This window comes from Eriocheir sinensis, chromosome 18, assembly GCF_024679095.1.
Source record: "Eriocheir sinensis breed Jianghai 21 chromosome 18, ASM2467909v1, whole genome shotgun sequence".
NCBI classification, from domain to species: domain Eukaryota; kingdom Metazoa; phylum Arthropoda; class Malacostraca; order Decapoda; family Varunidae; genus Eriocheir; species Eriocheir sinensis.
Window position 1 is genome coordinate 13927483 of NC_066526.1, and position 12500 is coordinate 13939982.

General features: G+C 47.6%; 2 protein-coding genes and 1 long non-coding RNA gene across 14 annotated transcripts in view; all 3 read left to right on the top strand.

The window, feature by feature from the left end:
- Positions 1-1811, top strand: part of LOC127000351 (uncharacterized) — a 3427-nt gene extending 1616 nt beyond the window's left edge. The window contains exons 1-5 of one of the 5 annotated variants that reach the window (XM_050863985.1): positions 1-935; positions 1071-1115; positions 1206-1250; positions 1341-1565; positions 1656-1811. The exon at positions 1-935 is cut by the window's left edge and continues 1616 nt beyond it. In XM_050863985.1, coding sequence (XP_050719942.1) covers positions 1-751 — 751 coding nt within the window. In that variant the 3' untranslated portion in view covers positions 752-935; positions 1071-1115; positions 1206-1250; positions 1341-1565; positions 1656-1811. Of the gene's footprint in view, positions 1161-1205; positions 1566-1655 lie in introns of all 5 variants that reach the window. The other 4 variants (XM_050863987.1, XM_050863986.1, XM_050863988.1 and 1 more) reach the window with 4 other exon arrangements.
- Positions 1-12500, top strand: part of LOC127000348 (pumilio homolog 2-like) — a 165223-nt gene that overhangs the window by 48991 nt on the left and 103732 nt on the right. For 3 of the 4 annotated variants that reach the window (XM_050863966.1, XM_050863968.1, XM_050863970.1), the window contains one exon: positions 10050-10079. The exons of the other annotated variant lie outside the window; for it this stretch is intronic. In XM_050863966.1, the coding sequence (XP_050719923.1) occupies positions 10050-10079 (30 nt within the window). The remainder of the gene's footprint in view (positions 1-10049; positions 10080-12500) is intronic. 4 annotated transcript variants of the gene reach the window in all.
- On the top strand, positions 4528-10041 carry LOC127000356 (uncharacterized). 5 transcript variants are annotated; one of them, XR_007753938.1, is made up of 5 exons: positions 4528-4986; positions 5116-6230; positions 6500-6641; positions 6780-7317; positions 7381-10041. It is a non-coding gene; the product is annotated as an uncharacterized LOC127000356 (long non-coding RNA). The 5 variants fall into 5 exon arrangements; XR_007753937.1 differs by lacking the exon at positions 6500-6641 and having other exon boundaries at positions 5116-6367; XR_007753939.1 differs by having other exon boundaries at positions 5116-6362; positions 6500-7317.

Consider the following 12500-nt stretch of genomic DNA (forward strand, 5'->3'; position numbering starts at 1 on the left):
GAACATGCTTGGCAGTCATGTGGAGAGTGCCAGCGTGATATGGTGGAACACGCTTGGCAGTCATGTGGAGAGTGCCAGCGTGATATGGTGGAACATACTTGGCAGTCATGTGGAGAATGCCAGCGTGATTTGGTGGAACATGCTTGGCAGTCATGTGGAGAGTGCCAGCTTGATATGGTGGAACATGCTTGGCAGTCATGTGGAGAGTGCCAGCGTGATATGGTGGAACATGCTTGGCAGTCATGTGGAGAGTGCCAGCGTGATATGGTGGAACATACTTGGCAGTCATGTGGAGAGTGCCAGCGTGATATGGTGGAACATACTTGGCAGTCATGTGGAGAGTGCCAGTGTGATAAGGTGGAACAGGTTTGGCAGTCATGCGGAGAGTGCCAGTGTAATAAAGTGGAACAGGCTCGACAGTCCTGTGCAAAGTGCTAGCGGTAAAGTGGAACAGATTTGGCCGTGTGGAGAGTGGCACCATCAAAAGTGGAACGGCCTTGGCAGTCCTGTGGAGAGTGCCTGCGTGAAAAGGTGGAACAGGCCCGGCAGTTATGTGGAGAGTGCCTGCATGAAAAGGTGGAACGGCCTTGGCAGTCCTGTGGAGAATGCCAGCGTGAAAAGGTGGAACAGGCCCGGCAGTCATGTGGAGAGTGCCAGTGTGATAAGGTGGAACAGGCCCGGCAGTCATGTTGAGAGTGCCAGCGTGATGGGTGGAACAGGCTCGGCAGTCATGTGGAGAGTGCCAGTGTGATAAGGTGGAACAAGCCTGGCAGTCATGTGGAGAGTGCCAGTGTGATAAGGTGGAACACGCCCGGCAATCATGTGGAGAGTGCCAGTGTGATAAGGTGGAACGGCCTGGGCAGTCATGTGGAGAGTGCCAACGTGATAAGGTGGAACAGGCTTGGCAGTCATGTGGAGAGTGCCAACGTGATAAGGTGGAACAGGCTTGGCAGTCATGTGGAGAGTGCCAGCGTGATAAGGTGGAACAGGCTTGGCAGTCATGTGGAGAGTGCCAGCGTGATAAGGTGGAACAGGTTTGGCAGTCATGTGGAGAGTGCCAGCGTGATAAGGTGGAACAGGCTTGGCAGTCATGTGGAGAGTGCCAACGTGATAAGGTGGAACAGGCTTGGCAGTCATGTGGAGAGTGCCAGCGTGATAAGGTGAAACAGACTTGGCAGTCATGTGGAGAGTGCCAACGTGATAAGGTGGAACAGGCTTGGCAGTCATGTGGAGAGTGCCAACGTGATAAGGTGGAACAGGCTTGGCAGTCATGTGGAGAGTGCCAGCGTGATAAGGTGGAACAGGCTTGGCAGTCATGTGGAGAGTGCCAATGTGATAAGGTGGAACAGGCTTGGCAATCATGTGGAGAGTGCCAACGTGATAAGGTGGAACAGGTTTGACAGTCATGTGGAGAGTGGAAATGTAATTGGGTGGAACAGGCTTGGCAGTCATGTGGAGAGTGCCAGCGTGATAAGGTGGAACAGGTTTGGCAGTCATGTGGAGAGTGCCAGCGTGATAAGGTGGAACAGGCTTGGCAGTCATGTGGAGAGTGCGAGCGTGATAAGGTGGAACAGGTTTGGCAGTCATGTGGAGAGTGCCAATGTGATTAGGTGGAACAGGCTTGGCAGTTATGTGGAGAGTGCCAATGTGATAAGGTGGAACAGGCTTGGCAGTCATGTGGAGAGTGCCAATGTGATAAGGTGGAACAGGCTTGGCAGTCATGTGGAGAGTGCCAATGTGATAAGGTGGAACAGGCTTGGCAGTCATGTGGAGAGTGCCAGCGTGATAAGGTGGAACAGGCTTGGCAGTCATGTGGAATAGGCTTGGCAGTCATGTGGAGAGTGCCAACGTGATAAGGTGGAACAGGTTTGACAGTCATGTGGAGAGTGGAAATGTAATTGGGTGGAACAGGCTTGGCAGTCATGTGGAGAGTTCCAGTGCGATAGACGCCCCCAAGAAAATGTTTGATATGTTCTTATATAGAGTAGGTAGCCTTGGGTTGTTAGAGAATGCAGTTATACTACTACGACCATATCTACTACTACTACTACTACTAATAATAATAATAAGGATGATGATAATGATATTTAATAATAACATATAGATAGGGACGATTTGTGATGTTTTGCGACTCATGTTATCCAGTCACGCAGTATTTTAGGAAGAGAAGGTCCGTCCTTTCATTTTATGTTAACATTTTATCTTATTTTCGTAATGACTCAATTCTGAGTCACGTGTTTTCTAGTCTCAAACGTATTGATTCTCGATACGATGTTTTATTTCTAGCAGGTCACGCTCCCCTGGATGTCTCTATCTTCTCATGAGTCACTCGTAATTTCTTTGAGACTTGTTTATCTATTGTAAGTGTTTATGCAATGACTCGAACTATAAGAGACTCGTTTGAATGGGTGACCACTTTCCCTGTCCATCGACTCAACTTATATTTTTTATAATGACTCAATCCTCCCGAGTGACATGATTGTTGCAAGAGACTTAAAGCTTTTAATTTGTTACATCACTACTCAGTGACTCCATCTCTTATTTTCTGGATAAGAAAGTTCCTTTTAGTAACTCAGTTCATTAACGAGTCATAGAGCTTTTATCATCTGGAGCACAATGGTCAATTGGATTTTAATGTCAAACCATGGATGTGAAGAGCCAGGGCGAGGTGGTTCGAACCCCCATGCCACCAAGTGACGCCAGGGAGGACATCCGGCCCAAGCCTCAACCCAAAACAGCGACCCAATACAAACACGGAAAATCCATCAAGATAAAGAAGACACACCTTTGTTATCTTTAACATTTTTTAGCCAGTGACAAATGTTATTTTGGGAGTAACTTAAACGCTCGTATCATGACGCTTAACGTCTAAGTTTAGACTCCGAGCACCGCAACCAATCTCTGACCATCGAGGGTTATCCGCGGCAAACAAAAGCTTACCATGAACGCACCAAAGCTTGCGAGGCGTCAGGTTGATCCCCAGAGCAGTAAAGTTAATCCTAACGCGCCAATCTTATCCTCCGGGGATCCGAGCGTATCTTTCCAGCAAGTTTACCTTTAAGGCGCCAAACTTGAGAGTACCGGGGAGGCGTAAGTCGCCCCAGGCCTCGGACGGGCGTACAGCTTCCAAAGCTTTTAAAGGGTATCAAGGCTGCAATACATTCCTGGAACAGGCTAGAGCAAAGTTGAACGCTTTCAAGAGGGGTGGTTCAAGACACCTCCAACATTTTATGAATTGTATATTTGTATCCTCCGCTTTCTCGTTTTTGGGGAGCAGTGCTATCGCATTTTTTTCTTTTCCCTCTCGAGCTGCATCCTTTACTGTAAATAAAAATAGGCCCCAGATATTTTACGCTGAATCTGTTGATGGTCTGACTAATTGGGTTTCATTGTATAATGGACACACAAGACAGCAATACAGTTCTTTCCGATGCTTCAGCTGGGTTCAGGAATACAACCCTATGTGAAAAAATATTCATGAGGCCAGAATATTGGTTACCTAGTTGAATCTACTGAGAACCTGACTGTTAGGGTTGAATGCTACAACTAACACGGAAAACCGCAACAGTACAGCTTCCAGGGTTTCTAAAGGGGATCAGGAATGTGACCCCACGTGAAAGAGGTTCTAGAGGGCCGGGTGCTGTTGTTTGGGTGCACCGAAGCGAACAAAGTAAGCGAAAGTTGCCCGGAATTAATTGGGAGACTTTGTACCTGGAAAAGGGCGGAAATAAAGGTGTGGGGGAGGAGGGGGGGGTAATGGGCTTGTGGTCTGTGGGGGGGAGGGGAAAATGGGACTTGTAAGCGTGGGGGTGGGAGGTTGGGTGTGTAAGTGTGGGTTTGGGAGGTTGAAAGTGTGGGCGTGGAAGGTTGGGTGTGGGAGCTTGTGGGGATGGGCGTGGGGGATAGGAGGTTGGACGTGAGGGCGTGGGGGCGGGAAAGGATGTATATAAGAGGTGGGTGAAAGCGTGTGTGTGTGTGTGTGTGTGTGTGTGTGTGTGTGTGTGTGTGTGTGTGTGTGTGTGTGTGTTGTTGTTGTTGTTGTTGACTAGGAAAGGCTATGTAGGTATGTGTTTTTGTGTATACCTGTGTGTGTGTGTGTGTGTGTGTGTGTGTGTGTGTGTGTGTGTGTGTGTATATAAAGTTGCGTGCTTGTAAGGTTGCGTGTATGGGGGTTGCGTGCGTATGAGTGGGCGTGAGAATGGATATATTCATAGAGGTGGTTTTGGGTTTAGGTGTGTGTGTGGGGGGGTGCTTGGAAAGTTGTGGGCGTGAGTGTGGATGTGCAGTTAGGCGTGTGTGTGTGTGTGTGTGTGTGTGTGTTTGGGCGGGAGTGGAACATTGCGTGTTGGGAGGGGGGGGGAGATGAGGGTGGAGGAGAGGAAATGGGCGTCCGTGGGCTGGGAGACTTAACTACATGTCTGAGAAAATGGGCGTGAGAAAAGGGCGAGAGTGGGAATGGATTTGTGGTGGCGTGGAGGAAGAGGCGTGTACGTAGGGGGGTGGGGGGTGGGTAGGTAGAAGGAATGTCCTAATAATGTGCTGGCGGGTAGTGGATTAGGCAGGTTAGGGCGTGGGTGAATATTGGAGATGGTGAGAATGGTGGTGATGGGCGTGGTGGTATGTGTGTGTGGGGGTGGACGTGTTGTTAGGGCAGGTTAGGTTGTTACGTGAGCTTCTTGTTAGGACAGGTTAGGGCGTGGGTGAATTCTGGTTTCGGAGAGGGTATAAGAATGGTGGTGATGGTAGTGGGCGTGGTGGTATGTGTGTGGGTGTTTTTGGTAACGGTTAGGTGTGGGTGGACGTGTTGTTAGGGCAGGTTAGGTTATGTGTGCATGTGAGCTTCTTGTTAGGACAGGTTTTGGTGGTAATGGTAGTGGGCGTGGTGGTATGTGTGTGTGTGTGTGTGGGGGTTTGGTAACGATTAGATGTGGGTGGAGGTGTTGTTAGGGCAGGTTAGGTTGTTATGCGAGCTTCTTGTTGGGACAGGTTTTGGTGGTGTTGTAGTGTGTGTGTGTGTGTGTGTGTGTTTGTTTGTGTGTTTTGGTAACGTTTAGGTGTAGGTGGACGTGTTGTTAGGGCAGGTTAGATTGTTATGCGAGCTTCTTGTTGGGACAGGTTTTGGTGGTGATGTAGTGGGCGTGTGTGTGTGTGTGTGTGTGTGTGTGTGTTTGTGTTTTGGTAACGTTTAGGTGTAGGTGGCCGTGTTGTTATGGCAGGTTAGATTGTTATGTGAGCTTCTTGTTAGGACAGGTTAGCCTACGTTAGTTAGATTAGGTAAGGTAAGGGTCAAAATAGGTAAGGTAAAAGTCAAGGTTAGGTTAAAGCCAGTAGCTGCGGGGATCATGTTTCTAAAAGGTCCCTCTAATCGAAAAAAATGAGAAAAAATCATCACTCACGCAAACCATAATATATATCAACGCATTTGTGTACAGCTTATGTATCATCTATTTTTGGGGGTTATATTATGGTTAAAAAATTGGCCCGTCGCTGGTACACGGAAAAGCCACAAATTTGTCCCGTCGCTGCTACCAGGTTAATTAAGTAAGGTATGTTTAGGTGTATGAGTGGACGTGTTGTTCGGGCAAGTTAGATCGTAAGGGGTGCGTGTGGGGGTGGTGGTAGGTTACGTTAGGTAGGTTAGGTAAGGTGAGGGCTACGTTGGTTAGGCAAGGTTTGTTTAGGTGTGTGGGTTGGCGTGTTGTTATGGAAGGTTGAGGGGTAATGAGTGAGTGTGGGCGTGGTGTTAGGGTAAGGTAGGTTGTAATAGGTGAGTGTGGGCGTGGTGTTAGTGCAGGTTAAGTTATGGTAGACGTTAGGTTATGCAATTTTTTTTCAGCAAAGGAGACGGCTCAAGGGCAACAACAACAACAAAAAAAAACAAAAAAAAAAAAAAAAAACCCGCTACTCACCGCTCCCATAATAGACAAAAGTAAAGAGTGGCCAAAAAGGAGGTCATTTTTGGGTGGAGAGGTGTCTTGATACACTCTTTTTGAAGGATGTCAAGGTGTGTAGGTGGGTGTTTTGTTGGGGCAAGTTGAGTGGTAGGGGTGCGTTCGGGCGTGGTGTTAGGGCAGGTTAAGTTAGGCTAGTTAGGTTAGGTTAGATAAGGGTTACGTTAGGTTAGGTAGTGTTTATTTAGGTGTTTGAGTGGACGTGTTGTTAGGGCAAGGTTAGGTGGAAATAGGGGCGTGTGGGCGTGGTGTTTGGACAGGTTAAGTTTCGTTAGTTAGGTAAGGTAAGGGTTACGTTAGGTAGTGTTTATTCTGGTGTTTGAGTGGACATGTTGTTAGGGCAAGGTAAGGTGGTAATAGGGGCGTGTGGGCGTAGTGTTAGGGCAGGTAAGCTCACGTTAGATGGGTCAGGTAAGGTAAGGGTTACGTTAGGCTAGGTAGTGTTTGTTTTGGTGTTTGAGTGGACATGTTGTTAGGGCAAGGTAAGGTGGAAATAAGGGCGTGTGGGCGTAGTGTTAGGACAGGTTAGCTCACGTTAGTTGGGTCAGGTAAGGTAAGGGTTACGTTAGGTTAGGTAGTGTTTGTTTTGGTGTTTGAGTGGACATGTTGTTAGGGCAAGGTAAGGTGGTAATAGGGGCGTGTGGGCGTAGTGTTAGGGCAGGTAAGCTCACGTTAGATGGGTCAGGTAAGGTAAGGGTTACGTTAGGTTAGGTAGTGTTTGTTTTGGTGTTTGAGTGGACGTGTTGTTAGGGCAAGGTAAGGTGGAAATAAGGGCGTGTGGTCGTGGTGTTAAGGGCAGGTAAGCTCACGTTAGATGGGTCACGTAAGGTAAGGGTTACGTTAGGTTAGGTAGTGTTTGTTTTGGTGTTTGAGTGGACGTGTTGTTAGGGCAAGGTAAGGTGGAAATAAGGGCGTGTGGGCGTGGTGTTAGGACAGGTTAGCTCACTTTAGTTGGGTCAGGTAAGGTAAGGGTTACGTCAGGTTAAGTAAGGTTTGTTGAAGTGCGTGGATGGGCGTATTGTTAGGTTAAGTTTGTGGTAAGGGTGCGTGGTGATAGGGCAGGTTAGGTTAGACGTTAGGTAAGGCTTACGAAGGGGCGTGAGTTGGTGGGTGTGTTAGTGCAAGGTCAAAATTGGTGCCTGTGGGCGAGGGCAGGCTAGGTTCTGAAAGACGTTAGGTTAGGTAAGGTTAAGGTCAGGTTAGGTAAGGTAAGGTTTTATGGGAGCGGTGAGTAGCGGTCCTTTTTTTTTTCTCTCTGCACTCTTTGTTGCCCTTGAGCCGTCTCTTTTGCTGTAAAAAAAAGGTTAGATTATGTCAGGTTACGTAAGGTTTGTTGAAGTGCGTGGATGGGTGTGGTGTTAGGCAGGTTAGGTTATGACAAGCGTTAGGTTAGGCAGGTTAGGTTATGACAAGCGTTAGGTTAGGCAAGGTTAGGTTATGACAAGCGTTAGGTTAGGCAGGTTAGGTTATGACAAGCGTTAGGTTAGGCAAGGTTAAGGTTAGATTACATCAGGTTAAGTAAGGTATGTTGAGGGGCGTGGATGTATGTGGTGTTAAGGCAGGTAAGGTTATGATTGACGTTAGAATAGGCAACATTAAGGTTAGATTACATGAGGGGCGTGTCGTTAGGGCAAGGCAGGTGGTAATGGGTGAGTGGGCGCGGTGTTAGGACAGGTTAGGTTATTGTAGACGTTAGGTTGGGTAAGGTAAGGGTTATGCTATGTTAGGTAAGGTTTGTTTAGGTGCGTTAGTGGGCGTGTGTTAGGGCGAGGTAGGTGGTAATGGGTGAGTGGGCGCGGTGTTAGGACAGGTTAGGTTGTTGTAGACGGGTAAGGGTTATGCTATGTTAGGTAAGGTTTGTTTAGGTGCGTTAGTGGGCGTGTGTTATGGCGAGGTAGGTGGTAATGAGAGAGTGGGCGCGGTGTTAGGACAGGTTAGGTTGTTGTAGATATTAGGTTGGGTGAGGTTAGGTAAGGGTTATGCTATGTTAGGTAAGGTTTGTTTAGGTGTGATAGTGGGCGTGTGTTAGGGCAGGTAAGGTGGTTATAGGGGCGTATGTACTTGGTGCTGGGGCAGGTTAGCTCTCGTAAGTTAGGTTAGGTAAGGAAAAGGTTAAGATTAGGATAGATAAGGTTTGTTTAGGTGTGTGAGTGCGTGTTATTAGTGCAAGTTAAGTAGTATAAGTAGTATTGGGTGCGTATGGACGTGGTGGTAAGGCAGATTGTTAGGTTAGGTTAGGCAAGATATGTTAAAGCTTGCGTCAGGCTATGCAAGAAGTGTTTAGCTGCGTGAGTGGGTGTATTGTTAGGGCAAGCTAGGTCGAGAGGGGTGCATGAGCGGGCTTGGGTGTTAGGGCAGGCTATGGTTAGGTTAAGTAAGGTAAGTTAAGGTTAGATTACGTTAGGTTAGGTAAGGTTTGTTTTGGTGTTTGAGTGGGCGTGTTTGTAAGTGCGTGTGGGCGTGGTGTTAGGGCAGATTAGGTTATGGTAGACATTAGGTTTAGTTTGGGTTGGATTACGTCAGGTTATGTAAGGATTGCCAAGGTGCGTGAGTGGGCGTGTAGTTTGGACAAGGTAGGTGGTAATAAGTGCGTGTGGGCGTGGTGTTAGGGCAGATTAGGTTATGGTAGACCTTAGGTTAAGTTAGGGTTGGATTACGTCAGGCTATGTAATGATTGCCAAGGTGCGTGAGTGGGCGTGTAGTTGGGGCGAGGTAAGTGGTAGTAAGTGCGTGTGGGCGTGGTGTTAGGGCAGATTAAGTTACGGTAGACCTTAGGTTAAGTTAGGGTTGGATTACGTCAGGTTATGTAAGGATGCCAAGGTGCGTGAGTGGGCGCTTTGTCAAGGTGGGTTAGGGCAAAATGTGTGACGTGTGGGCGTGGTGTTAGGGCAGGGTGGGATAAGTTAAGGTTAGGTATGGTTGTGTAGGTGTTAATAAGCGGGCGTGGGCGTGTTAGGGCAGGTTAGGGTGTCTGACGGTGAGGCTGGGCGTCTAGGCAGGCGGGGCGGGGCGGGGCAGAGTGACTCACAGGCCCCATCGATTTATCCAGACCCCTCTCTCTCTCTCTCTCTCTCTCTCTCTCTCTCTCTCTCTCTCTCTTTTTTCCCACCCCTCCTGGCCTCTCCCTCCTCTCTCGCTCTTTTCCTCTCCTTCTCTCTCGGCCATTCACTCCTGCAGGGCCTGTCGCGTTGTGTGTGTGTGTGTGTGTGTGTGTGTGACGGAACTCGTAGCTGGTCGGGCAAAAAGGTGTGTGTGTGTGTGTGTGTGTGTGTGTGTGTGTTCATCATGCTATGAAATTATTTAACTCGTGAAATTTCACTGAAGTAAATTTTAGTAATATGGTGATAACTAGTGTGGGTGTATTGCAGTATCAATTCCAGTATCAGTACCAGTGGTGGTAGTAGAAAAGTGGTAGTTGTATTATGAGAAATGTCAACTTTTCCCTTTGTCCTTTAAGCCCCCCTTCCCCCCCCAAAAAAAAAAAAAATACGCGCATGTTCTAGTCACGATGGTTGTGGTGCTAGTCTCCTCGTCGTCGTTACCGCCACTTCCCATCCCTTCTTCCTTTTCCAGCACCCACCCCCACCCACCGCTCCGGTTGCTCAGTGGTTAAAGCTCTGCGCTGTCAGGCGCCGGCTCGGTAGGCGGAGGGAGGTTCGAGCCTTGCTTAGTCAGGTCCTGATTTTTCCACCGACAGGGGGGAAGTAACTGTCCCCGCTTCAGCAAGACACTAATGAGCTTGCTCAAATCGAGAGGGTACTTGACGGCGATGACGAGTCCAGCTCGTGATCAGGCAGTGGTAGCTCTCTCTCTCTCTCTCTCTCTCTCTCTCTCTCTCTCTCTCTCTCTCTCTCTAAAATCCTTCCAACAAGTTTATTATTATTTTTTATTGCTATTGTTATACTTATTATTATTATTTTTATTATTATTATTATTATTATTACGTCCATACCTAGGTACTTTTCATAAATCCATACATCTATCACCTGTCTGCATACTGGAAAAATATCTATATCTTTTAATCTGTTGTAACTTATCTATCTACATCATGCACATACTACTTCCCCATTTGATTGTATGTTCGTTTGTTTGTTTCAGGTTAGCAGACGAGTTGAATACGGACAACAGGTGAATATTGTGTGTGTGTGTGTGTGTGTGTGTGTGTGTGTGTGTGTGTGTAGCAGTAGTAGTATTGGAGATGGTGGTGATTGTATTATTGCTATTTGTTGTGGTACTAATTCCACAATTCCTACTACTATTACTTATATGTTGCTGCTACCATTAAGAAAATAAATCAACATAATGAAAAATAATGTTAAGGACAGGAGAAAGTAATAATAATAATAATAAATGAGTCGAATTACCTCTCAAGTCTTCTCGAAGATAACTGATCCGTGACGAAGGAAAAAAAAGAACAAAAACATCATATCAGGTGTTCTTTGGCGGGCAGGGCAGACAGGGCTGCCAACCTTACTGAGTGGGTGGGAGGGAAGGAGGGAACCATTGTTTTTCCTCCTCTCCCTCCTTCCCTCCTCTTCCTATCTACTTTCCTCTCCCACTCCCATTCTCTCTCTCTCTCTCTCTCTCTCTCTCTCTCTCTCTCTCTCTCTCTCTCTCTCTCTCTCTCTCACACACACACACACACACACACACTTATTTTCCCACCTCTTCCTTTCCTCTCCCAACATTCTATTCTCCTTATCCGTCCCTCCGCGTCTCCCTCTCTACATGTTTCTTCTCCCTCCTCTTTCATTATTTTTCCTATTTTCATCCTCCTCCATTATCGTTCCTTCCCTTCCCAATCTTCTCTTCTCTCTCTCTCTCTCTCTCTCTCTCTCTCTCTCTCTCTCTCTCTCTCTCTCTCTCTCTCTCTCTCTCTTCATTGCTTCCTCCCTAGCCATTTTCTTTCATATTCACTCCCCCCTCCCTTTCTCTCCATGTCTGAAAGTGACTGGTGGACTGACTGTTGAACTGATTATCTGATTGGCTGACTTGTGAACTGACTTATTGGCTGACTGGTGGACTGACTGACTTATTGGTTGACTTGTGGACTGACTTATTGGCTGACTTGTGGACTGACTGACTGATTGGCTGACTTGTGGACTGACTGACTGATTGGCTGACTTGTGCACTGACTGACTGACTGATTGGCTGACTTGTGGACTGACTGACTGATTGGGTGGCTTTTGGACTGACTGACTGGCTGACTTGTGGACTGACTTGTTAGCTGACTTTTGGACTGACTGACTGACTGACTGATTTATTGGGTGAGTTGTGGAGTGACTGACTGACTGACTGACTGATTTATTGGGTGAGTTGTGGACTGACTGACTGACAGACTTATTGGCTGAGTTGTGGACTGACTGACTGATTGGCTGACTTGTGGTCTGACTTAATGATTGACTGACTGGTGAACTGACATGCTGACTGGTGAACTGACTGATTGGTGGATAGGCTGACTTGTGGACTGAGTGACTGACTAACTGACTGATTGACTGACTGTTTCGTCCCCCGCGGCGAAAAGTCACTTGTTTTTACAGTTACAAGACCTCTCTCTCTCTCTCTCTCTCTCTCTCTCTCTCTCTCTCTCTCTCTCTCTCTCTCTCTCTCTCTCTCTCTCTCTCTCTCTCTCTCTCTCTCTCTCTCTCTCTCAGAACCATCGTGTGCGTGTGTGTGTGTGTGTGTGTGAGAGAGAGAGAGAGAGAGAGAGAGAGAGAGAGAGAGAGAGAGAGAGAGAGAGAGAGAGGGGCATTTTCACTTGCTTGTACCCGAGTTCTTCCTCTCTTTCTTTGCCTTTTCCTTGCCCCCTCCTTGCTTTTTTTTCTATTTCGTCTTCGTCTTTTTCCTCCCTCCATTTCTTCCCTCATTTCTTTAATTTCTCTCCATCTTTACAATCCTCTTTTCATCTTTCTCCCTCCGTTCTGTCATCTCCCTGCTTCGCCCCCTTCTACTCCTCCGTCTCTCTCACTCCATTACTCCATCTTTCTCCCTCCTTCCCTTCCTTTTTCTTTCCTTTCCTCCATCTCTCCCTCCTCTCCTCCATCTCCCTCCTCTCCTCCATCTCCCTCCTTTCCTCCATCTCCCTCCTTTCCTCCATCTCTCCCTCCTTTTCTCCGTCTCTCCCTCCTTTCCTCCATCTCTCCTTCCCACCCTCTTTCTTTCCTTCCTTTCCTCCGTCTCTCCCTCCTTTCCTCCGTCTCCCCCTCCTTTCCTCCATCTCTCCCTCCTTTCCTCCGTCTCTCCCTCCTTTCCTCCATCTCTCCCTCCTTGCCTCCGTCTCCCTCCTTACCCGTGGTCTCAGACTTACTCACTTTCTCCTCCTCACCATAACCATCATCTTGCCAAGGCTCGATGTAGTTTATGAAAATGTACGTATTGTCTTTGAAACCAGTCCGGGATATTTACTTTGTTCCTCATAATCTTGCGCGCGCACACACACACACACGCACACGCGACTTTCACCATGTGTACCTACCTTTGGCCTGTTTAGCTTTCTTTCCTCACCTCTCCCTCCCTCCCTCCCTCCTTTCTATCTTTCTCTCCCTCCCT